This window comes from Theropithecus gelada, chromosome 10 (genome assembly GCF_003255815.1).
Source record: "Theropithecus gelada isolate Dixy chromosome 10, Tgel_1.0, whole genome shotgun sequence".
Taxonomy (NCBI): domain Eukaryota; kingdom Metazoa; phylum Chordata; class Mammalia; order Primates; family Cercopithecidae; genus Theropithecus; species Theropithecus gelada.
The window spans coordinates 10,786,686-10,814,208 of NC_037678.1; the positions used below are offsets into that span (position 1 = coordinate 10,786,686).

The 27,523-nt window shown below is 38.1% G+C and overlaps 1 protein-coding gene and 1 pseudogene across 1 annotated transcript in view; one reads left to right on the forward strand and one right to left on the reverse strand.

Moving 5' to 3' along the window:
- The window catches only part of ENTHD1 (ENTH domain containing 1), a 147,901-nt gene extending 121,424 nt beyond the window's left edge, over nt 1-26,477 (forward strand). Inside the window, exon 7 of the mRNA XM_025399761.1 lies at nt 25,237-26,477. Coding sequence (XP_025255546.1) covers nt 25,237-25,841 — 605 coding nt within the window. The 3' untranslated portion in view covers nt 25,842-26,477. The remainder of the gene's footprint in view (nt 1-25,236) is intronic.
- LOC112633110 lies at nt 18,199-19,355 on the reverse strand (annotated as a pseudogene).
- Nucleotides 26,478-27,523: the final 1,046 nt, after the last annotated feature.

A 27,523-nucleotide genomic window follows, 5' to 3' on the forward strand; every position in this document is an offset into this window, starting at 1 on the left:
GTGGGTTCTGAGTCCTTCGTTGAATATATTACCATAAGTTCTGAGCAATTTTGGTACAGACCAAATTAGAAGGAACTAGCATGAAGTAAGTGCTTTCTGTTAGACATGTAGGTTACTTATTAAGAGATTATATGAAAAAGAATTGTTTATTATGTATATTGGTATATACACACACCCCCACATACACACGGATGTATGTGTGCCCTTTTAAAAAGGGCTGTGTACTGATTGCACAAAAGGGGCGGGGGATCTTGTCCTTTTTATAGTATATATTATACATTTTTATATTATAAAGATATAAAAAACATTAAGAAGATTGCAATATTGTTTAGACTGGGTAATAAAGGATAAAGCCAGTTGAGATTTCAGGTTATTGGCTGTCAGTTACTACATCCTCCATTAAATAATTATGCTTTCTACTTTAAAGTTTACTAGTAAAATAATAATTTTTTGTTTATGAATTTTTCAAAGACTAAGTAGTAGTGTTATTGGTTTTTACATATAATAGTGCTAACCAACTCATATAAATATAAATTAAAATTTATTTATTTTTATTAGGGACAGCGTCTTATTCTGTTGCAATCAATGCAATCATGGCTCACTGAAGCTTCGAACTCCTGGGCTCAAGCAATCCTTCTGCCCCTCAGCCTTCCAAGTAGCTAGGACTACAGGTGCATGCCACCACACCTGACTAATTTTATTTTTTTGTGTGTGGAGGTGGGGGTCTTGCTATGTTGCCCAGGTTGGTCTTGAACTCCTGGCCTCAAGTGATCCTCCTGCCTCAGCCTCCCAAAGCTCTGGAGTCACAGGCATGATCCACTGTGTCTGGCCAATACAAAGATTTTAATGCGAATCGTTTAAACAGACTCAAACCCAGATCAAAAGTACATATAAATATAAACAATGGAAGCCACCATGTTGAAGTTAAATAAATTTATATTGGTATTAGTAAGGTCAATGAGTAATAAAAGATTTTCCTTGGTGCTCTTTCGAGAATTTTTTGATATTGAATAGCCTAAAGGTAGTAAAACTGATTCTCAGTTTTGTCAACCAATTAACTTTTCTTCTGAGACTGCTGATGTGGAAACCAGTTAGTACTGGTTATGATGGCTCTGATGGCTTATGTGCCTGGCTGTCCCTGGGAAGTGGATACGTTTGGTTCATTTATTTCATGAATACCACAAGAAGATCATTGAAAATACTTTTTGGTTGTTTTGAGTGTACCAAGTACACTTAAAATTTAGCAAGAAGTTCCTCTAAAACTGGTTAACAAGGAGAATTTTTTTGTCTGCTTATAATAGATAGTATTGGTCTAATTCTACTACCAAAAATACTTATTAAATCTAGGAAATTATTAAAAGTTGGTTTGAAGTCATCATCAAACAACCAAGTAGAAAATACATAATAGGTTAAGACACTGGGGGAAGGAAATTATGAGTCCCTCATTCACCTTAGTTTCCCCACCTTGAGTCATTTGCCAGTTCTCAGAGCGAGATAATAGAAGCTGAAGAAAAATCAGAGGCGTAGGCTTTCCACAGTCTCACTGAGCTTGGGAGACATGGTAGGAGTTTGGGCTTTCAAGGTGTCAGGGACTTGAAGGGCCCATATTCCAGAGGGAGGGAATCACAGAGAAGAAATCCTAAAAATCTTTCTGTCATTTCTTACTGAAACATTTGCCTACTGCTAAGCTACCTGCATTCAGGATGAGATGCCAAGAAACTAAATGGGAAGTGGCTTCTAAAAGGCCAGTGAACTATGCAGAGATTCTGATGATCTTGTGATACAAGGAAACAAATGTCAGAGTTCAGGATACAGCAAATGGTAGGAGTCATGGGAAACACTCCAGGCTTTCCACTGGGACCCCGATAGGCTACACCCTAGAGTATGAGGACGAACGAGAAGTTGAGTAGCCCTCACAAATACTATTAATAAAACCTATTTCACCTAGAGCAAAGTGATTGACTTGTATTCCATCTGCCTTCCAGAAGACAATTCAATCCTTTCTTGAGAGCTCTTAAAATTTTTCATTAAAAATTTTGGCTTTCAACCCAAAGTTACCAAGCATACTAGGAAATGAAAAACCGGCCAGAAATATAGGAGAAAAGTAGACAACAGAAACAGATCCACAGTAATCTAGATTCTGAATGTATAAGATAGGTACTTTAAAATTATGATTAATATTAATATGATCAAGAAGACAGGAAAGATGAAGAATTTCATCAGAATACTAGTATCTATTTTAAAAATCAAATGGACTGGGTACAGTGACTCATGCCTCTAATCCCAGCACTTTGGAAGGCTAAGGCAGGGAGATTGCTTTGAGGCTAGGAGTTCAAGATAAGCCTGGGCAACATAGAGAGACCCCATCTCTACAAAAAATATATATATATTAGTCAGATGTGGTGGCATGTGCCTGTAGTCCTAGCTACCCTGGAGGCTGAGGCAGGAGGATCACTTGAGCCCAGGAGGTTAAGGCTGCAGTGAGCCATTATCATGCCACTGCACTTTAGCCTGGGTGACAGAATGAGATCCTGTGTCAAAAAAAAAAAAAAAAAATCAAATGAAAATTGTAGAACTGAAAAATACAGTAGCTGAAATTAAGATTCTGAGGGTATTCTTCAGTCCTCATAGCCTGGAGTGTCAGAAGAGAGTTCAGTTCTGGTAGGGAAGCTGGAAAGTTATGAATGAAAACCTAAAAGAGAAGGAGACTCAGAAGGGGCAAACCTCATTATTTGTGTATAAACTCTTCCCAGATTCTTGATTGACCACTAAAATATACATATAGGGGGACCCCAGTGAGACTGACCAGAAAAGAAAATCCTACTGGAAGCCAAAAGAACTGAGATGAGACTTCAGCTTCTGCTTACTGGAGGGTTGACAGTCTGAAGAGGCCAGGCAAGTTATCTTCCAACCAGAACAAAAATCAGTGCTCTTTAGAGGAGTATCACAGAATCCAGACACTTTGCAATGTATCATCCAGATGTCCAGTGTAAAATTTTAAAATTCACTAGGCATTTGAAGAAATCGGAAAGTATGAGTCATAATGAAGATATTAAGAGTCAGTAGAAACTGACCCTTAGATGACCCAGGTGTTGCAATTAGCAGACAAATTCTAAAAGCAGCTATTATAAATCCATTTAAGAACTTAAAGTACTCACAATGAATGAATAGAAAGGGGCATCTCAGCAGGCAAATAACTGTAAAAAGGAATTAAATGAAAGTTCTGGAGCTGAAAGATAAATACTTGAAATGAAAATTTTACTGGAAGGGCTTAGCAGAAGATTAAAAATGAAAGAAAGAGCAAATGAATTTGAAAATAGATCAATAGAAATAATCTGATCTGAAAAATGGAAAGAAAAAGATTAAAGAAAAAGAAACAGAGAGACTCAGTCTTGTGAAACAGTGTCAAGCAGTCTGACATTGATGTAATTGGAGTTCCAAAAGGTGAGGAAAAGACATAGGGTCAGAAAAAATTATTTGAAGAGATAATGCTCAAACCTCTCCAAATGTGTGAAAGAAATAAACTTTCAGATCCAAAATGCTCAGTGAATTTCAAACAGAATTAAAGAAAAAAACCACTACGTCTAGACACATTATAGTTGGACAGCTGGATTCCAGAGATAAAATCTTGAAAGCAGGAAGAAAAATTATCATATTACATGCAGAGGACCAAGAATATGAATGACACCTGATTTTTCATCATAAGCAGTGTATACCAGGAGACAATGAAAAGTTATCTTGTAAGTGTTAAATGACAAAAGCTATTAACCCAGAATTCTGTAGCTAGCAGAACCAAAAAAAACGAAAATGAAAACAGGACTTGATTCAAGTGAATAAAAACTGATCATCAGAAACACTTGATTCAAGTGAATAAAAACTGATCATCAGAAACACTGAAGAAATATTTTCAGCCTAATGAGAAATTATGCTAGTTACCTGAATCTACAGAAAAGAATAATGAGCACTGGAAATGATAAATATGTGCATAAATATAAAATACTATGCATGCTTTTTCTTCTAATTAAAAAGTACATGTAACTCAAGCAAAACTTATAATACTGTATTTTGGGGTTTAAAACATATGTAGATATATATTGCAACATAGCACCAAGAATGAAAAGTTCATGGAATTATACCATTGAAAGATTTCTATATTTTATATGAAATAGTACAATATTAACTATGAATAACTCATAAGTTAAGCATGCATATTTACACTTGTAAAAAGGAAAGTGGTATAGCCAAAGTCCTATTGAGGAATTAATATGGAATAGTAAAAATATATTCGAGCAACACAAAAGAAGAAAGGAGGGACAAAAACAGACAAATAGAAGGCAGAGAGCAAAATAGAAGACCTAAATCCAAGCATTTCAATAATTACATTAAATAGAAGTGGAATAAACTTTCCAATTAAAAGGAAGAGACTTTAGATTGGATAGAAAAGCAAGACTCAACTATATGCCATCTATGAGGGAAGTGCTTTAAATACAAAGACATAAATTGATTGAAAGTAAAACAAATAAAAATATGTACTATGCAAGCAGCATAATAAAGTGGGAATGGCTATATTAATACCAGACAAAATTGACTTCAACCAAGGATTATTACTAAATAAGGACATTTCATATTGATATATAGGCTAATACATTAGGGATATATAGCAACTAAAAGTGCATATGCACATAGGCTCAAAATAAAGGGATGGAGGAAGATCTACAAAGTAAATGTAAAACAAAAAAAGACAGGGGTTGCAACCCTAGTCTCTGATAAAACAGACTTTAAACCAACAAAGATCAAAAGAGACCAGGTGATTACATAATGGTAAAGGGATCAATTCAACAACAAAAGCTAACTATCCTAAATATATATGCACTCAATACTGGAACACCCAGATTCATAAAGCAAGTCCTTAGAGACTTACAAAGAGACTTAGACTCCCATACAATAATAATGGGAGACTTTAACACCCCACTGTCAACATTAGACAGATCAACGAGACAGAAAGTTAACAAGGATGTCCAGGAATTGAACTCAGCTCTGCACCAAGCGGACCTAATAGACATCTACAGAATTCTCCACCCCAAATCAACAGAATATACATTTTTCTCAGCACCACATTGCACTTATTCCAAAATTGACCACATAGTTGGAAGTAAAGCACTCCTCAGCAAATGTAAAAGAACAGAAATTATAACAAACTGTCTCTCAGACCACAGTGCAATCAAACTAGAACTCAGGATTAAGAAACTCAAAACCACTCAACTACATGGAAACTGAACAACCTGCTCCTGAATGACTACTGGGTACATAACGAAATGAAGGCAGAAATAAAAATGTTCTTTGAAACCAATGAGAACAAAGATACAACATAGAATCTCTGGGACACATTTAAAGCAGTGTGTAGAGGGAAATTTATAGCACTAAATGCCTACAAGAGAAAGCAGGAAAGATCTAAAATTGACACGCTAACATCACAATTAAAAGAACTAGAGAAGCAAGAGCAAACACATTCAAAAGCTAGCAGAAGGCAAGAAATAACTAAGATCAGAGCAGAACTGAAGGAGATAGAGACGCAAAAAAAAACCCTTCAAAAAAATCAGTGAATCCAGGAGCTGGTTTTTTTAAAAGATCAACAAAATTGATAGACCACTAGCAAGACTAATAAAGAAGAAAAGAGAGAAGAATCAAATAGATGCAATAAAAAATAATAAAGGGGATATCACCACTGACCCCACAGAAATACAAACTACCATCAAAGAATACTATAAACACCTCTACACAAATAAACTAGAAAACCTAGAAGAAATGGATAAATTCCTGGACACATACACTCTCCCAAAACTAACCCAGGAAGAAGTTGAATCCATGAATAGACCAATAACAGGCTCTGAAATTGAGGCAATAATTAATAGCCTACCAACCCACAAAAGTCCAGGACCAGACGGATTCACAGCCGAATTCTACCAGAGGTACAAGGAGGAGCTGGTACCATTCCTTCTGAAACCATTCCAATCAATAGAAAAAGAGGGAATCCTCCCTAACTCATTTTATGAGGCCAACATCCTCCTAATACCAAAGCCTGGCAGAGACACAACAAAAAAAGAGAATTTTAGATCAATATCCCTGATGAACATCAATGCAAAAATCCTCAATAAAGTACTGGCAAACCGAATCCAGCAGCACATCAAAAAGCTTATCCACCATGATCAAGTGGGCTTCATCCCTGGGATGCAAGGCTGGTTCGACATATGCAAATCAATAAACATAATCCAGCATATAAACAGAACCAAAGACAAAAAACCACATGATTATCTCAATAGATGCAGAAAAGGCCTTTGACAAAATTCAACAGCCCTTCATGCTAAAAACTCTCAATAAATTCGGTATTGATGGAACGTATCTCAAAATGATAAGAGCTATTTATGACAAACCCACAGCCAATATCATACTGAATGGGCAAAAACTGGAAGCACTCCCTTTGAAAACTGGCACAAGACAGGGATGCCCTCTCTCAACACTCCTATTCAACATAGTGTCGGAAGTTCTGGCCAGGGCAATCAGGCAGGAGAAAGAAATAAAGGGTATTCAATTAGGAAAAGAGGAAGTCAAATCATCCCTGTTTGCAGATGACATGAGTGTATGTTTAGAAAATCCCATCGTCTCAGTCCAAAATCTCCTTAAGCTGATAAGCAACTTCAGCAAAGTCTCAGGATACAAAATCAATGTGCAAAAATCACAAACATTCTTATATATCAATAACAGACAGAGAGCCAAATCATGAGTGAACTCCCATTCACAATTGCTTCAAAGAGAATAAAATACCTAGGAATCTAATTTACAACGGATGTGAAGGACCTCTTCAAGGAGAACTACAAACCACTGCTCAGTGAAATAAAAGAGGACACAAACAAATGGAAGAACATTCCATGCTCATGGATAAGAAGAATCAATATCGTGAAAATGGCCATACTGCCCAAGGTAATTTATAGATCCAATGCCATCCCCATTAAGCTACCAATGACTTGCTTCACGGAATTGGAAAAAAACTACTTTAAAGTTCATATGGAAGCAAAAAAGAGCCCACATTGCCAAGACAATCCTAAGTCAAAAGAACAAAGCTGGAGGCATCATGCTACCTGACTTCAAACTATACTACAAGGCTACAGTAACCAAAATAGCATGGTACTGGTACCAAAACAGAGATATAGACCAATGGAACAGAACAGAGCCTTCAGAAATAATACCACACATCCACAACCATCTGAACTTTGACAAACCTGACAAAAACAAGAAATGGGGAAAGGATTCCCTATTTAATAAATGGTGCTGGAAAAACTGGCTAGCCATATGTAGAAAGTTGAAACTGGATCCTTTCCTTACACCTTATATGAAAATTAATTCAAGATGGATTAGAGACTTAAATATTAGACCTAAAACCATAAAAACCCTAGAAGAAAACCTAGGCAAAACCATTCAGGACATAGGCGTGGGCAAAAGACTTCATATCTAAAACACCAGAAGCAATGGCAACAAAAGTCATAATTAACAAATGGGATCTAATTAAACTAAAGAGCTTCTGCACAGCAAAAGAAGCTACCATCAGAGTGAACAGGCAACCTACAGAATGGGAGAAAATTTTTGCAATCTACTCATCTGACAAAGGGCTAATATCCAGAACCTACAAAGAACTCAAACAAATTTACAAGTAAAAAACAAACAACCCCATGAAAAAGTGGGCGAAGGATATGAACAGACACTTCTCAAAAGAAGACATTTATGCAGCCAAGAGACACATGAAAAAATGCTCATCATCACTCACCATCAGAGAAATGCAAATCAAAACCACAATGAGATACTATCTCACACCAGTTAGATGGCGATCATTAAAAAGTCAGGAAACAATAGGTGCTGAAGAGGATGTGGAGAAATGGGAACACTTTTACACTGTTGGTGGGACTGTAAACTAGTTCAACCATTGTGGCGATTCCTCAAGGATCTAGAACTAGAAATACCATTTGACCCAGCCATCCCATTACTGGTTATATACCCAAAGGATTATAAATCATGCTGCTTAAAAGACACATGCACACGTATGTTTATTGCGGCACTATTCACAATAGCAAAGACTTGGAACCAACCCAAATGTCCATCAGTGACAGACTGGATTAAGAAAATGTGGCACATATACACCATGGAATACTATGCAACCATAAAGAAGGATGAGTTCATGTCCTTTGTAGGGACATGAATGCAGCTGGAAATCATCATTCTCGGCAAACTATCACAAGAACAGAAAACCAAACACCGCATGTTCTCACTCATAGGTGGGAATTGAACGAGAACACTTGGACACAGGAAGGGGAACATCACACACCGGGGCCTGTCGTGGGGTGTGGGAAAGGGGGAGGGATAGCATTAGGAGATATACCTAATGTAAATGACTAGTTAATGGGTGCAGCACACCAATATGGCACAGGGAGAAATTACACAAATCCACAGTTTTAATTTGAGATTTTATTATTCTCAGCAATTGATAGAACTAGGCATAAAAATCCATGAGTATGTAGAAAGTATGAATAACTATTCAAAAACCTTAACTTACTTGAAATCTCTAAATCACGACATCCAACCACTGCAGAATACATTATTTTTCTTTTTTTTAACATTCTTTTTCAAGTGCAAAAGGAACATTCACCAAGAAAGAACACGTACTGCATCATTAAAAACACAAAGTATTTTGAAATAAAGTGTGGTATGAAAACAAAAAGTAACAATAAATTTCAAATGACTGAAATCTTAAAAAGTATGGTCTCTGGCCATAGTAGAATTAAATTAGAAATTGATAACAATGAAATACATAAAAGAACCCCAAATATTTGGAAATTTAGCAATATGCTTCTAAATAATCTATGAGTCAAAGAAGAAATCTGAAGAGAAACGAGAAAATATTTCAAACAATGATAATGAAAATCAAAAAATGTGAGATGCATCAAAACTAGTAGGAAATTGCTAGAGGGAAAATTATAGCTTGAAGTGCTTATATAAGAAAGGAAGAATGCCTTAAAAATCAGTGTTAGAAGGTTCTAACTTAAGATGCCTGGAAAAAAGGAACAAATTAAGCCTAAAGTCAGTAAAAGGAAGTAAACAACAAATATAGGAATAAATGAAATAAAAACAGATTAAAGGTGACTCTTTAAAAAGGTTAAAATTTATAAACCCCTATTAAGACTGATTAAAAAAAAGATAATTACAAATTACCAATTCTAAGAATTAAAGATAGTATATAACTAAAAAACCTATAGATACCAAAAGATTATGAGAGCATATTATGAACAACGTTATGGCAATAGATTTGATGCCTTAGTTGAAACAGATAAGACAGCTGGCTAAAACTGACCTGAGAAGACCTTTGTGTTTGTCAAATAAGCTGGGGGAAAAAGATGTATAGATACAGACACACACACACACACACACACACACACACACACACACATTATCAAAAACACATCACAGAGCAAACCTCAGTTCCCTATAGTCTTACTAGTGAATTCTAAGAAAGAAGTAATGATAATCATATGCCAATTTTTTCAGAAAGTAGAAGAGGAAGGACTACCCAACTCATTTTATGAAGCTAGCATAATCTAATGCCAAAATCTGACAAAGATATTACAAGAAAAATAAATTATAGACCAATATTCCTCAAAAATTTACACAAATATAGAAATCCTTAATCCTTAATATTAGCAAATCAAATCCAGCAACATAGAAAAAGAATAACACATCATGACCAAGTGGGATTTTTCCTAGAATTATAAGGTTGGTTTGACATTTGAAAATATGTAACTGTAAACTACCATATTAACAGAATAAGATGGAAATGACAAAATTATCTTGATTCATGCAGAAAAGCATTTGGCAAAATTAGACACTCATTTACAATCTTTAAAAAATTTAAGCAAACTATGAATAAAAGGGAACTTCCCTCAAGCTGATAAAGGGTATATATTTTTAAAGGGTATATATTTTTAAAGGGTAGACTTTTTAGGCCAGATGTGGTGGCTCACACCTGTAATCCCAGCACTTTGGGAAGCCAAGGCAGGAGAATCAGTTGAGGCCAGGAGTTTAAGATCAGACTGGTCAACATAGCAAGACCCCGTCTCCACAAAAAATTTAAAACATTAGCCAGACATGGTGGCATGCGCATGTAATCTCAGCTTTTCAGGAGGCTGAGGTAGGAAGGTCACTAGAGCCGAAGAGTTTGAGACTGCAGCGAGCTATGATTGCCCCACTGCACCCCAGCCTGGGCAACAGAGCAAAACCCCCATCTCCAAAATAAATAAATAAATAAATAAATAAATAAATGTTTTTTAAAAAGCCCTAATATGTACTGCTGACATAATTAATGATGAAAGACTGAATGCTTTACCACTCAATCAGCAACAAAGAAAGGATGGCTGCTGCCACTGCTTTTATTCAACATTGTATTAGAGGTCCTAGGCAGTGCAGTTAGGCCAGAAAAAGAAATAAAAGGAATAGGTATTGGAAAGGAAGAAATTAAATGTTTTTATTCGAAGATGATATAATTATCTGTGTAGAAGATCTCAAAGAGTTTATCAAACAGGCTACTAGACCTACTAGGCGAGTTTAGCAAGATTTCAGGATACAAAGTTTGCATAAAAAAATGCATTGTCCCAACCTGGACAACTGTATTAGTCTGTTTTCACACTGCTATAAATAACCAAGACTAGGTAGTTTATAAAGGAAAGAAGTTTAGTTGACTCACAGTTCCTCATGGCTGGGGAGGCCTCAGGAAACTTAGAATCATGGTGGAAGGAGAAGCAGGCACCTTTTTCACAAGGTGGTAGGAGAGAGAGATGAAGGAGGAACTGCCAAACACTTATGAAACCATCAGATCTCGTGAGAATTCACTCACTGTCATGAGAACAGCAGGGGAAACCACCCCATGACCCAATCACCTCCCTCCCTTGATGCGTGGGTATTACAATTCAAGATGAGATTTGGGTGGGGACACAGAGTCAAACCATATCATCAGCATAGGGAGACCCTGTCCCTATTTTTAAATTTTTTAATTTTTTTTTTGAGATGGAGTTTCGCTTTGTCATCCAAGCTGGAGTGCAGTGGGGTGATCTTGGCTCACTGCAACCTCTACCTCCTGGGTTCAAATGATTCTCCTGCCTCAGCCTCCTGAGTAGCTGAGATTACAGGCACACGCCACCATGCCCTGCTAATTTTTGTATTTTTAGTAGAGATGGGGTTTTGCCATGTTGACCAGGCTGGTCTTGAACTCCTGACCTCAAGTGATCCACCCGCCTCAGCCTCCCGAAGTGTTGAGATTGCAAGTGTGGGCCACTGCACCTGGCCGAAAAATTTTTATTTTTTTTATTTATTTAGCCTGGCATGGTGGTGCACACCCTGTGGTCCCAGCTCCTTGGGAGGCTGAGGTGGGAGGATTGCTTGAGCCCAGGAGTTCAAAGCTGCGGTGAGCTATGATTGCACCACTACACTCCAGCCTGGGCAACAGAGTGAGACCCTATCTCAAAAAACAAACAACAATAAGAATAATAAATAATTAAATAATTAGAAATTAAAACAGTATCATTTACAGTAGCATTTAAAAAAAAAAAAAAAAAAAAAAAAAGACATGTAAGACCTCTGCAGTGAAAACCATGAAACATTTCTGAGAGCAATTAAAGACCTAACTAAATTGAGAAGATACACAGTGTTCATGGATTGGAAGATTCAGTATTGTTAAGATGTAATTTTTCTCCAAATAGCTCTGCAGATTCAATGTAGTCCCAGAAGGTTTTTTTGTTTTGTTTTGTTTTGTTTTGTTTGTATGTTTTTTGTTTTTGGTAGAAATTGACAAGCTGAATCTTACATTTAAATGGAAATACAAAGTATCTAGAGTAGCCAAAACAATTCTGAAAGCAAAAGAACAAAGTTGGAGGACTCCTACTACCTAATTTCAATTCTTATCCTAAAGCTATAGTAATCAAAATAGTGTGATATTGTCTCTATAGTACATATATTTTTATATTGTTTTTATCAATACTTTGAAGCTTTTATAAATGTTGGAATATTGACCCTCTGAAATTTCTTGAACATCAGGTAAGGTGATTGGTTGAATAATAGAATAATATTTTCCTCCAATCATTGCTATTGTACTTAACTTGCTTATGTAATTGCTTATTAAATTCTTAATTATAACATTTTAACATTGATTTGTAAAAATATACGTGTGTGTGACCAGGCACCATGGCTCACACCTGTAATCTCAGCACTTTGGGAGGCCAAGGCAGGAGTATCACTTGAGGTCAGGAGTTCAAGACCAGCCTGGCCAACATGGTGAAAGCTTGTATCTACTAAAAATACAAAAATTAGCCAGGCATGGTGACACACCTGTAATCCCAGCTACTCAGGAGGCTAAGGCAGGAGAATCCCTTGAACCTGGGAGGCAGAGGTTGCAGTGAGCCCAATCACGCCACTACACTCCATCCTGGACGATGGAGCGAGACTCTGTCTGAAAAAATGTGTGTGTGTGTGTGTGTGAGACATTGATAGGTTTAACAACATTTGACAAATTCTTAATAGGGTGAAATATGGTATTTCTCTATTGATAAATTAAGGCCAAATTATTTCAGAATTGGTCAGAACATGGCTTGGCTCCATGACTGAGGGCCACAATTTGAAAGTTGCCTAGTTCCTCAGAAGAGGCAGCATGAGCCTGATAGGAGAGGATGGCAAAGCTCCCAGTCCTAGAGGGAGATTGGAGAATAAATCAAATGTCCCTTTAAACCTCACCATAAATTCAACCTAGGCTCCTACTTGGATGAATAGCATAGTTGCTGATAGCACAGGCTTTGGAGTGAGACTGCCTGGGATCATAATCCCAGCCCAACCACTAAATGTGCAGCCTCAGGCTAGACACCTGACCTCTTGCCGGTCAGTATCTTCATCTATAGAACAAAGACAATGATGGAACTACCGCATTGAGATACTGTGGGGATTTAATAAATTTACAAATGCAAAGTGTGTGGAGTGGGACCTGGTGATAAGTATAATATAAAATTTGCTATTATTATTCAAGTGTACATATTTTTAATTCCACCTTTAGAACTGTAGAACCTCAGTCCCGTCCTAACCCTCAAAATCCTCTCTAGTTGTTTCCAAAAGTACCCAGGAGTTTCTCATTTTATGCTCAGGAACAAGTAAATGCCTATCCTTCCAGAAAGGGCATTCCAAGCAAGGGAACGATACAGAGTTGTAACCAAGCAAAGAGATTCTGGGGAGCTCCAGTTCTCCATCAAGCAGCTGGAGTGGTTTGATCACTGGTACTCCCCGACTTAAACAGTGGACTGACCAGCGTGTTCGCAAAGCCCTGGGAAGCCTAGCTTCCGCCTCTCTAACCAGCCCGGTATTTTCTCAATTTGTCAGATAAGCCATCTTGCTTCACCATGGTTGTTCCCTCTGACCAGAACACTCGCGGCCCACCCCTTCCCCTAGTTCGCTGCTACTCATCCTTCAGAGGTCAGCTCAAATATCACTTAAGATTTCCTGACCTCCTAGGGTATTTCAAATCCCCCTAACTGTATGCTTAGTACCCTATAATCATCCTCATCACACTGTCATTCTAGTTGACTGCATATGTACTAAGTTATTTAAAGTATTAATATTTCTTCCCAACTGAAATGTCATCTTCATGAGAGAAGAGACCATGCCTGCCCTGTTTGTTATTGCATCCCCAGCAGCAAACACAGTAGCTTTGCACATAGTCAGTGTTCAATATTTTATAAGTGAACCAAAGGCAGCTTAGTAAAGCGGAAGTGGAAAGTGCGCATGAAGAAACGGTAGAGGAAAACACAGGAAAATTAAGCCAGACAGATGATAGGAGCTTTGTGTGCCAGGTTAAGAAATCTAGACTTTAATTTGAAGGCAGTGCTGGTCCCTAAAAGTCTTAAGCTAGGCTAATGACCTTGTTTTAGGCATGCAAAATGCTGATCTGGCTGGTGAAACTGGAGGTGAGGAACACTTCAAAGGCCGTTGGAGGAAACCAGGTGAGAGGTGTTAGACAACAGAGGGTAAGGTAGAGGGAGATAGCCAGGAGCCTTAGGTGGATCACCATCTGAGAGAGGTGAACTAGAGTCCAGAATCCAGAAAGACAGACTCACCCCATCTAGAGGGCCTGTAAGGAAGGAGGAGAAAGGATGTGTCAGATGTGAGGGAAGGGTTTGTTGTTATTGCCTTTTTTTTTTTTTTTTTTTTTTTTGAGACGGAGTCTCGCTCTGTCGCCCAGGCTGGAGTGCAGTGGCCGGATCTCAGCTCACTGCAAGCTCCGCCTCCCGGGTTCACGCCATTATCCTGCCTCAGCCTCCCGAGTAGCTGGGACTACAGGCGCCCGCCACCTCGCCCAGCTAGTTTTTTGTATATTTTAGTAGAGACGGGGTTTCACTATGTTAGCCAGGATGGTCTCGATCTTCTGACCTCATGATCCGCCTGTCTCGGCCTCCCAAAGTGCTGGGATTACAGGCTTGAGCCACCGCGCCCGGCCTCTCTGCCTGTTATTTTTAATAAATAAGATGTATTGAGCCTTTGTGTGCCATACACTGTGAGTAATGGCCTCAGTTTCTTCTCATCAGAGGTCACCTGCCAAGCCTGAGGGATGTGGAGTGGTATAGGGACCATGAAGAGAATGCTTAGGTTTAAAACAGACACTGTAGAGAATGGAAGAAGGAGCTGGTAAGATGCTGGGTGAGCGTGATTGGTGCCACCCTAGTGTGCAGAGGCCTGTGGTTTACTCCAGTGGAACTGAGCAGCCTGGGCACAGGAATGAAAATGGTGGATATTTAAATCAAAATAGAATTAGGGCAGTGGGTGGCAAGCTACAGCCTCTGGGCCAAATCTGGCTCACTGCCAGTTTGGTAAATAAAGTTTTATTAGAATACAACCATGCTAATTTGCTGTTTTTGTGCTGCAACAGGCAGAGTTGAATAGTTGCCACAGAGACTATATGTCCCACAAAGCTCAAAATATTTGCTATCTGGTCCTTTGCAAAAATGGTTTGCTGACCCCTGGATTACAAGTTAGCAGGTAAGGCAGAATACATGGCAGCAAGGGAGTGGTAAGAAAGTGGTTGAAGAGATGGAGAATGGGGATCTAGACTGGTTAAGAGAGGAGGCAAAGCCAGGCAGGCATTGATAGAGTAGGAGAAAATAAGAAGATTTTCTTTGCATCTGTTCTCTTAGTGAAACCAAAGTACCAATATGTTAAAAAGAATGGGAGAGCTGGAAGTAAGCGAGAAGAAAAGTAATTTTGGAAAACAGGTTTCAGAGGAGGGCAGTCCTGAGTGATGACATGTTCTAGGGACTACTCAGAGGAATGGCTGAAGGTCATTGTGGTGAGGAATTCAAGAAACAGTGAGGCCAGGATGGATGACTAGTCTCCACAGACGGCGTCACTCAGGGTGATGGAGAATAGAGAAGATAGTGTCTGTGTTCCAGTTTTGTTTTAAGAAGTATTTGTTTATGTGAAGGGTCCAGGTCTGGCATTATAACCTCTTTGGAGATAATGAGTTAGGAAAATTTAAAAATTCTTGCATGCTCATATTTTAGTGGATCTCAACTATCAGGAAAGTGAAGGCAGCCGCCTAATACACCTTAATATTTGTACCAAATGAGAGGTATGTATTTGCTGCGGCAATCTCATTTGATCTTGATACTAAATAACTCTGTTCTTGGAACAGCTCATTTCTCCCCCTCAGTTTAAATTTTAAGTTATTTATCTGTAGCTCAAACTATTCTTTCAAGTGGCTAGATACTTGATCATGTACACAAAAAAGCGGGGAGGAAGCTAGTAGATTCTTAGAAGCTAGAAATGGTGGCAGACAGCCTTGATTATATTCTCATAAGCCACAGTTATAGTAAGTGTGTTCAACTACACTGGTCTTGGCTTTCTAATTTTTTTGGAGAAAAAAAAAACACACACACTTTCTCATATTGGATAGTGGTAGGCATTGTCACTGCCTTCATCCTTTTTTCCTATCCAATTGGCTTTTTTTTTTTTTTAAACCATGGTCTTCACCAGTAGTTGTTCTAGATACCTGTTTTTCATTCCACCTTTGATAGTGAAAGAAATCAAACTTGACACACAGACACACACACACAAGACCCATTAACCATGCACTTTTCCTTTTTGTCTGTAAAAGGCTTCAGAGCCAGAAATTGAAGAAAATGGTAGAAAACAGTTCTGCAGAGTGTCTTGGCAAAGCCTGAGTTACTGGTCAGGCTGACTTAGAAGCACTGTGCAGAGTAGAGTTGAAGGCAGCCTTCATCATCCCTGCAGGGAGGCAGCCCCAGCAACTCTTGTAGTATACATCTCCTGCCTCCTGTTTCACAGGCAAAAAAAACCACACCTATTTGATTTTCAAAACTTATACTTTATAGGTAAGTGAGAAAATTCATCTTTAATCCAATTTTCCCAATAAAAATTTAGCATAAGCAATTAAGAGGTTTCCTAAATCTATTATTTTATGTAGCATATTTATAATGACATTAAATTTCCAAATGTTACACTTTTTAAAAAATTGAAATCTAATTAATATGCCATAAAATGCATCCTTTTAAAATGTATGATTTAGTAGCTTTTAGTATATTCTCAGAGTTGTGAAATCATCACCACTAATTCAGAAACACTTTCTTTTTTTTTTTTTTTTTTTTTGAGACGGAGTCTCGCGCTGTCACCCAGGCTGGAGTGCAGTGGCCGGATCTCAGCTCACTGCAAGCTCCGCCTCCCAGGTTTACGCCATTCTCCTGTCTCAGCCTCCCGAGTAGCTGGGACTACAGGCGCCCGCCACCTCGCCCGGCTAGTTTTTTGTATTTTTTAGTAGAGACGGGGTTTCACCGTGCTAGCCAGGATGGTCTCGATCTCCTGACCTCGTGATCCGCCCGTCTCGGCCTCCCAAAGTGCTGGGATTACAGGCTTGAGCCACCGCGCCCGGCCTCAGAAACACTTTCATCACCTGCTAAAAGTCCTACCCTCATTAGCAGTCACTCCCCATTCTTTCTTCCCTCTAATTCCCATCAACCACAGATCTTGTTGTCTCTATGTATTTGCCTGTTCTAAACATTTCATATAAATGAAATCATGCAATATGTGGCCTTTTGTGTCTGGCTTATTTCACTTAGCCTAATATTTTCAAGATTCATCCATGTTGTAACATATATCAGTACTTCATTGCTTTTTATGGCTAATTCCATTGTAACGAAATATACATATATACATATAAATATAGATATAGCTATATAGATAGAAAAATATAGTATATTGTATACCAAAAAGTATAGTGTATAGTATATAGTATACCAAAAAGTATATTTATTTCTCTATATATATATAGAAGAGAGATAGATCTCTATAGAAGAGAGAGAAATAAAGCTTTCTGTCTTCTATAGAGAGACAGAAATAGATACACTTTTTGCTATTACAAATAATTCTGTTACAAACATTTGTGTAAAATGTTACATTTTTATTTTTTAAGGCTCATTTATTATACACTCTACAAAAGAACAGAGTATAAATGTAGTAAAGAACAAAGAAAACAAAAATGGCAGGCATTCACATTTCATAGCAATATGGACAAAACTTGTCAAGATTCTTTAAATACTTCTACTTTTAACATTTAACAGTCAAAATCAGTTTCTACAAATAATTTATTATCTCAGCAAGAAGTTTTAGAAGACTCAACCTATGTGATTCAAACTATGACTATCTTAATGAAAAAAGTTTAATGTTATCCTCTTTGAAAATCTCCAAATTGCTGGAAGCCAAGTAAAGCAGATCAGTACCAATTTTTAAAAGATTCAAAGACTTTTAATCCTATGACTTCTTAGGAAGTCAAAATTGCTTAGAAAAATTATCCAAAGTATGTATTCATCTTTCAATGATATTAACATGCAAGAAAAAAATATCCGTACATCTAATTATCATCAGTAGCCAGTTAATTGCTGGATCTTCCAAAAAGAGGGACAAGTCTTCTTAAAAGGAATCAAGGCTTTTCAGACCTCTCCACTAATATATTGCAGTACGTATAGACTTTGTTTAACTTCGTTTAACAGAAGAGAAGATCCTTTGAAGTGTAGTGGAAGACAGGCTGACATATTTCTGTGGTCTCTCCCAAGTGTATCAGCTTTTGTTGCTGATACCTTGGTCAACAGCCTTTGTGCTTATCAGTTCTTCCTTAGTTCACTGTCCTTCTGACTAAGAAATGTGATGTCCAAATGTTGAAGTTTCTGGACAAGAAAATGGAGAAGGCTCCTAAGATCTATTTTCTTTCTTAAATGAATCATCTTTTGAAATGCAAATTTCTGCTTAAGTGCATGAGACGTTAAAGACACCGGATCCCCATATGAATTCTTTCTCTTCCTCTTATGAATGGGTCTGCCACCAGGTGACTGTTCAGTTGCACAGAGCTTCACTTTATTTATGTCCTCTAGAACATCCAACATGTTTAGAACATCTTTATTTCTGTGGCTTTTTGAATGATGACTATACTAGCACCTGGGTGCTGTTTGTTCATTTCAGTAGCTGGATTATCTGAGTCACAAATATTATTAGATCCTAGTTGTATGGGAAGAAAACATGGAAGCTAGAGAGAAGAAAACTGAGGAGGAAGTGGTAGTGGAGGAGGAGAAGAAAGCATTGAACTTGGAAACTGATTTTTATTATGTTAAGGCTCATTATACACTCTACAAAAGAACAGAGTATAAATGTAGTAAAGAACAAATATATATGTGCGACTCCCCACTCAGCTGAACAACCCCTGATGATGGCATTTGTCCCAAACTAATGGGCCCATCATTCAAGCCAAAGGAACTAGAAATTTTTCAGTTCCTGCATTTCCACAATTGCAGCAATCTGAGAGTGAAGAAAAGTTAGCTCATCTTCAAGGGCACCTATTTTTTTTTTTTAATTGCAGCTTCATTTACAAGCAGATCATTTTTCACTGGTTTGTTATGTTTTAGAGCAGATGACAGTGGATCCCAAACTAGTTGCAAAGGATGGACACGTTCCATTTTCTCTTCATTTTTCCATATACTATTTTGAAATCTGAGAAAACTGGCTTCCTCAACATTTGCCACACACAAAATATCACCAAAAGATGAAACAATAGATCCAGAATTATCAGAGTCTACAGAGTTCAAGAACTGGATCAACTCAAAATTGTGCCTTCAACAAGGTTCTAACAGAAGCATTTTCCCAATAATGTGAACAGTATTTCTAGTTGATCCATAGTCTTTATTTTCCCAAATCAGCAAAACCTGATCTATAGGAATGCCAGAATATTCACAATGAGAGACACTGATGAAACAAATACAGAAGCCAATTCAAGGAAGCATTATCAGTTTCTTGGTACCTTTCTCTGAAGCTGGCCTTCTGGCAACTACCAGAATGGCAAGTGGAGGGCATTATGAATCCTGTCTCAGAATCCTCCATTGAAGAGGCACTGATCCTGGTCCAGGACTACACACACATCGACCTGGTGTCTGCTCGCACACCTTGGATTGCAGGCCACAGTCAGTAACGATGACCTCACTGAGCGGTGTGAGATCAACCTAGTGCCCAGCCCCAGAACCCCTTGCTCAGCCAGGGTAACTCCCTAGGAGGCATGGTTGCCTCCTCCTGTTCCCAGCCAACCTATCACTGGTCCCGAGAACAGGACCATTCAGTGTTACATTTTTAACCATGAAACAAAATCAGAGTATTTTAATTTGTATGTAGTTAACTTGACAGACATTGTATATCAGCTAGGGAGACTGAAAGAGGTGAATTGGAGAATGACAAAAACTTCTCTGTTTTACAGCGAACTATTTAAAGTGTTTAGTTGACCAAAGACCTTCTGCTTACAGAAAGATTTATATCTCTAGCTCATAAGAGTTTTTAATTATTTCTAGAAATTTATTTTTGCAGCACATTTCTAAATGCTTTTAAAATAGAAAGTTTTAATATCACGATCAACTGGTCCAATATTATTTATGAGTATAATAAGTTAAAGTTAACACATCAGCATTTGCAATAATTTTATCAGTGCTATCTTCAAGCAAGCCCAACATTAATTGGTGTGCATATATCACACAATGAGATTTTAAAATACAGCAATTTATTGTAGCTTATTTCGGGTCTGCTGAGTAGACTGTGTGAATGTTAACAGGAGACCCAAATAACTTCTGTAGTGAGCCTGGGCAGGAGAACTAAATGGGCAGTGAGGATGCACCCTGAAGAGCCGCTTGAAGTGTGTGTACAGCTGTGGAGTGTTTGGAAACAAAAGTAAATTGGTATGCGGCAATTATAGATGAAGTGGCTTTTTATAAGCAAAAGCATCATGTAGCCTATGACTCAAAACTGAAAAACTGTAAACAATGATAAACGATTTCATCAGCAGTTGTAGTCATAAGGCAAAAGAAAGGTGGCTAAATAGTAGAAAGCAGTGGGTCCCAGACTTCAGCATGCCTCAGAAGCACCTGGCAGCTTGTTACAACTTAGTTATCTGGGCCCAACCCCCCAGTTTCTGATTTAGTATTAGTAGATCTGGGACCCAAGAAATTCATTACTGACAAATTCCCAGGTGATGCTACTGCAGTCACATTTTGAGAACCACCAGCATCAAGTTAAATACCAGGTTTTTAGTCACAGCATATACGTGTGACTAACCTAACTGCATATCTTTAAATATATAAGATAACATGGGGGCCAGGCGCAGTGGCTCACACCTGTAATCCCAGAACTTTGGGAGGCCGAGACGGGCAGATCACGAGGTCAGGAGATCGAAACCATCCTGGCTAACTTGGTGAAACCCCGTCTCTACAAAAAATACAAAATAAAAATTAGCCAGGCATGGTGGTGGGTGCCTGTAATCCCAGCTGCTTGGGAGGCTGAGGTAGAAGTATGGCGGGAACCCAGGAGGCGGAGCTTGCAGTGAGCTGAGATTGTGCCACTGCACTCCAGCCTGGGCAACAGAGCAAGACTCTGTCTCAAAAATAAATAAATATAAATAAATAAATAAATAAATAACATGATAGTAATATTTGACTCAAATATTATTTCCCTCTTGGCCTACTTAAAATGTTTCTTATTAAGTTATTCTTTCTGACTAGAGGGAGCTCAAATTCTATTTCTAGAATCTTTTCTTAGTACTTTAACAGATATGTTTTAAGTCCTAGAATCTTTTTTTTTTTTTTTTTGGAGACAGGGTCTCACCCTTTTGCCCAGGTTGGAGTGCCCTGGCATGACCACAGCTTACTGCAGTCTCAAACTGTCAGGCTTAGGTGATCCTCCCACTTTAGTCTCCCAAGTAGGTGGGACCACAGGTACACGCCAACATGCCCAACTAATTTTGGTACTTTTTGTAGAGAAGGGGTTTCGCCATGTTGCTCAGGCTGTTCTCAAATTCCTGGGCCCAAGCTATCCTTCCACCTCGACCTCCCAAAGTGCTGGGATTACAGGTGTGAGCCACCACGCCCAGTTGAGTCCTAGACTCTCATCAAGAATAGATAAGTTCTATAAAGTGATGCACCGATCTTGCCTCAAATATCCCTACCAAATGGTTATTCGGGCTGTGCATGAGCTCTGTGCATCACTCACCATTATCATTTTCGTGTGTGAAGAACCATGACAATGAGAAAGTTTTTTTTTTTTTATTAATTGGGCTAAAATCTGTTTTCTGTAAGTTCTACCTATTGATCCCAGTTCTAGCTCCTGCAAACTATGAGTAATGGAAGGTATTATTATTAAGGTTTTCTGATTGTCTTAAATAATTAGATATAGCCTCTCATCCTTCTACTATCTCTTTTTGGGTAAAGATTAGTATATCCATCAACCATTTCTTATAGATAAGATGTCAAGTCTCCTCACTGTCCTGTCCTGGTTACCTGCCTTCTAAATTTTATACTCAAAATTTAACATAATTTTATAATACAGTAAAAATAATTCTAATGTAATAGAATTGTGTGGAAGTATAGAATTGTGATTAAGATCATATTCTATGACATCAGAGAAACTTGAATTTGAATCCCATCTTTGACCTTTTCTAGCCTTGTGGTCTTGGGAAAGATTTTTAGCCTCTTTCAGATTCCTTCGCCTCATATTTAAAACGGGGTTATAAAACCTACTCCATCTGGTGCTAAACAAAGAGAATTTAAAAACAACTATTTGAGGGGGCCAGGCACAGTGGTTCACAGAGGTAGTCCCAGCTTTGGGAGGCTGAGGAGTGAGGATCACTTGAGGCCAGGAGTTTGAGACCAGCCTGGCTAATGTAGCAAGACCCCTTCTCTACAAAAAATTAAAGAAAAGAGCCAGGCATTGGTGGCCCACACCTGTAGTCTCAGCTACTAGGAAGGCTGAGGCGGGAGGGTCGCTTGAGCCCAGGTTGAGGCTGCAGTGAGTCACGACTGTACCACCGCACTCCAGTCTGGGTGACAGAGCAAGGTCCTGTCTCTAAAAAAAGAAAAAACAAACAAACAAAAAAAAAAAAAAACCAGGCATTTGAAAAGTAGTTAAGTCCTTAGGTGAACAATTACCATGAATACCCACCTACCTCTGCAACCTGTGGCAGAGCCTGAAGATTTGTTTGAGAGGGCAGATGGAAGGTCTCTGAAATGAGAGATGCTAGGTAGAGTTACAAGTGTGGGCACTGTCACCAAAACCACAGGATTATGTGATGATATGTAAACCAAATGCTGAATGCTGCAGCCCCCTCCCCCTGCTGGCCTCCCAGCACCCTGGTAACTAGACCTTTACCCTCTAGGTAGGAGACAGGACAACTTTTCTCCTAGAGCCTCACTGGCCTAGAGGAAAGAACTAAAGATAATGACATTAGTGGTTCCCCAACAAATGACTAGTCACTGAAGCTCAAAGTTGACAAGTATCATGCACACAAAGTTCCTTTCAACTTTTAATCCTTAAACATAAGCAGACAGCAAGGAGTACCAAACATCTGAAAAAAAACTTCTAATATAAAACACTGAAACAAAAACAAAGAAAAATAATTTTGAGGAAACATACACTATGAAGGGAAAGGAAAACTTTTTCAAAAGCTTATTATTATCCTGAAAGAAATAAGAGAATACAGTATATGAAACAAGAACAAGGCATTACAAAAAGAATTTCTGAAAACCAAAAAAAAAAAAAAAGCTCTTGGAAATTTAAAAATATAATAGCAGAAATATAAGAAATCAATGAGGATTGGAAACTAAAGTTGATAAAATCTACATGGAAGTAAAGCAAAAAGACAGAGGTAGGGAAAATAGGAAAGAAAAGTAAGAAAATTAGAAGACTAGTCCAAGAGATCTAACATCTGACAAGAGGAGGTTCTGAAAGAGACAACAGAGAAAACACAGAGGAGAAAGTAAGTGATTAAATCATTTAGAATAATTTTCTGGAGCTGAAGGAAATAGGTTGCCTGATTGAATTGACCTCAGTGAATGAAAATAGTCTCACTTCAGGGCACATCACCGGGAAGCTTCCAAACCCTCTGAAACAAATGGGAAATTCTGTAATACTTCAGAGATAAAACAGGTTACATGCAATGAGTAAGAATTCGAATGGCTCCAACCCCTGAACAGCAATACTAGAAACAAGAAAACAGTGAAATGTGGCCTTCAAAATTCTGAAAGAAGGATTTCTGACCTAGAATTCTTTATCTAGCCAAACTATCATTAAGCCTAAAAGTAGAGTATAGACATTTGCAGACATGCAGGTTCTCCAAACATTTACTTCTCATGGCTGTCATCGTTAACATGCCCACTACCATCTTTCCACCTTTTTAATCCAAAGATAGACTGTCTCAATTAGCCTGACCTAGATTCCTAACTGTTCTTGGCTTTTCTTGACCATGTGCTGATGAAGTTCCTGCTTTCCTTTTCATGTCCCTGCTGCTGCATCAGCTGAGAATATATTTCATCCCCAAAAAAGTTTTGTGATTGGAATTTTTCCTGAGAACTGGAGATAGGCCATGGAAAGCTTTGAAACAAAAAATAGAAGCTGCCTGTCCTGGCCATAGTTTTTACAGGAGGTCCAATTTAGTTTAGAAGGGACCTGAATATGTAAAGCAAAATAAAATAATGTAGAAAAATAAGCCATGTGTTCTCATTAGTAAGCATCAATTTCCCTCTTCTGTGACTTACAGTGAAACTTTTTTTAAGTAGCAGGTTCAGAGTTCATTGCAAAGAGTTTAGAACTGGATTCCACCAATTTGTATAACATATCATAAGTGAATGTAAATAGACATTCCAGGAAGAAGAGAAGAAAGTTCCATGTTTAAGAAAGCTTACAAAACAAATAAATTACGGAAGATTTCTCAGCACTTTAAATGCACTGATGGACATTGTTAATCTCCTTTTGGGAAGCACAGTATACAATTGCCCAGTTGTATTGACTATGAAGCCTGTTTTTACAACACATCTTCTAACATCTGAAGGAACACAGTGTTTCTCAGAAAAGTTTGGGAAATAATGATTTAGAATGAAGTGTGGGAGATTTAATGTGATTTTGCCTAAAGGGAAGTAAAAACTTTCCCAAATCTATAATTTTATGGAAAAAAAAAAAGGCTTAGAATGCTTTTTACTTCACTTATAGTTTCTTGGTGAGAAAAAAATGGTTATATACATGTGCTAAAGTGTTCTAGATCTCAGATGTGCTGGACTTCAGTCTTGATTATATTTCACTATAGAGAGAAAAATATTTATTTCACTAACTTTTGGGTACTTGTAGTTGGTAGTTCATTTTGCCATAATAATCTCTACAGGAAAAAAATAAAAAAAAGTTGAAGGAATCTGTTACAGGTTTCTCACACTTTCTACTTTAAATACCAACTTAAAATGCTGGCAGTCAGTAGAATGGGGTTTAATACTTTTCTGCTCTCTCTGATTAAGTTTAGTGTAAAAATATGTTGGGCAGGGTTTGAGTCAAGATAAGTCAAGATGAATATTGATAATTCTATTTTAGTTTCATTTCCATGGTATTATTGATACATAATACATCTGTAGAGTTTCTTAGTTTCCTGCTTTGGGTTTTTTTAAGCTTATTATGAATAGTTAACATTTAAAATTCTAAGCAGTTTATTTATGTTGAGCCCTTCCAGATAGGCTTTTACATTATAAAATTATTTTAGCTATTACTCTCATTTGTATGTTGCATAAATCTTTTTCTCTCATTTACACATTTTAGTTTCAACTGCCTCTGAGGGAGCATCTTCCTTTTCTCCTTTATCCATGTCATCTCCTGATTTAGCCTCTCCAGAGAAGTCAGCTCATCTCTTATCCCCGATTCTGGCTGGACCTTCCTTCTGGACTTTGTCCCATCAACAGTTGTCTTCTACCTCCTTTAAAGAGGAAGATAAGACAACCAAGCTGCATCACTCCTTTGCTTCTAGGGGCCCAGTGTCTTCTGATGCAGAGGAAAATGATAGCCTCAATCTGCTGGGAATTCTTCCAAATAACTCTGACTCTGCTAAAAAGAATGTAAGTCATATTTCTAGTAGGCACTGGGGAGAGTTTTCCACCCAAAATGTAGACCAGTTCATCCCTCTGTCCTGCTCTGGTTTTCAGTCAACCAAAGACTTCCCCAGGGAACCTGAAGCAGAGAATTCCATTAGTGTTCTTTTAAGGGAGGTAAAATGTGCGATTGCTAGATTACATGAAGATCTGAGCACAGTGATCCAAGAACTTAATGTCATCAATAACCACCTGAAGCGCATGAGTCAGAATAGTTCACAAATAAGCCAGTCCTCGCAGGCCCCCCAGTCTTCTGAGGGGAGCTCGGATCAGATCTAATCATCACAATATCTATTTTTGATAGAACTCGTGTGGTTCCATTTCCCCAAGACTTAAGTTAACATTGTATAAATTCATATTACTATGGCAAAAAAAGGGGATGGTTTAATTTTTCCTTGTCAGGTTTATTAACAAGTATCTTTCAAACTAATAATTTCATTTGGGTGGTTTATTTTTTAAAAGGAAAAGATGTCACCTTTGATAATTTCAGTTTTGGATATTGGTTCATTTGAAACAGAAGAGAATTTCATTCTTTGATGCTCTGTACCTCAAATGGGTTAAGTATTAGTGAAAATTGTGGTAGGACCTCAAACTGCAAATGGCTATTCAAGAGCTTTTGGATAAGGAGGCAGAAAGAAGCTCTTTACCTTTCAACTGTATGGAACTTATTAACAAGCCTCTGAGGTGACCTAGGAGGATTGAGCTTGGGGTATACATTTCACACGTTCTTTTGCAAGTTTTAGGTTCTGCAAACCAAGGGCCAGAAATGTTTTCTTTCTTCCAGAGGCTAGTGTTGGGAGTTAAATGGAAACAAGCAGGACATGGGGCAAATGTTTTTACTGTCCATGTATATTGCAAAGTGAATTCAAATCCATCCTTTTATTCTATTTTAGAAAATAAATTTGATATTTTTCATCTTATGTGTATCTTTTTAATTCATTAAGACAGTCTTTCAAATAGAAATGTCTCAGTTCTTTATGGGCAAAACAATCCAAGTTGGGGATTATGGGCCAGTGATTCCCAACCCTGCTGCACACAGGAATCACCACAGAAACTTTTTTGCTGTTGTTGTTTTATATTTGTCTGAGAGAATAGTGTAATGGGCTCCATGTGCCCACCACTCAGTTTCAACAATTACCAACTCAAGGCTAAAATAATCCTGATTATTTTGAAGACATACGAAACATTTTAAAAATATACTAATGCCAGGGTCCTGCTCCCAGACAAATTGAAACTGGTTTTCGTCATGCAGACTGGATTAGGAGATAAAGGAATTGTCAGTGAAAGGATTTTAAAGCTGGAGGAATTTGGCGTGGTTGAAGAATGGCAAGAAGGAGATGTGGCTGGAGTGAAGTGAGCAAAAGGGAGAGTAGACAGAGATCAAGGTCATGGAGCAAAGATGACAGATGACATAGGTTCTTAAAAAACACTGTTAGAGACTGGGCGTGGGGCTCACATCTGTAATCCCAGCACTTGGGGAGGCCAAGGCAGGTGGATCACAAGGTCAGGAGCTCAAGACCTGCCTGGGCAAGATGGTGAAATCCCATCTCTACTAAAAATACAAAAAAAAAAAAAAATTCGCCGGGCATGGTGGCGGGCACCTGTAATCCCAGCTACTCAGGAGGCTGAGGCAGAGAATCACTTGAACTCAGGAGGCGGAGGTTGCAGTGAGCCGAGATCACGCCACCGCCCTCCAGCCACTGGGCAACAGAGTGAGAATCCATCTCAAAAGAAAACAAAAATAAAAACAAACATTGTTTGAGATTTTGGCTTCTACTCTGTGAAAATAAAAATTAGGATGGAGTTTAGGATATAAAATGATACAATGATACGTGACCTTTGATTCTTTTTTTTTTTTTTTTTTTTTTTTTTTTTTTTTTTTTTGAGACACAGTCTTGCTTTCTCACCCAGGCTGGAGTGCAGTGGCGCAATCTTGGCTCACTGCAGCCTCCACCTCCTGA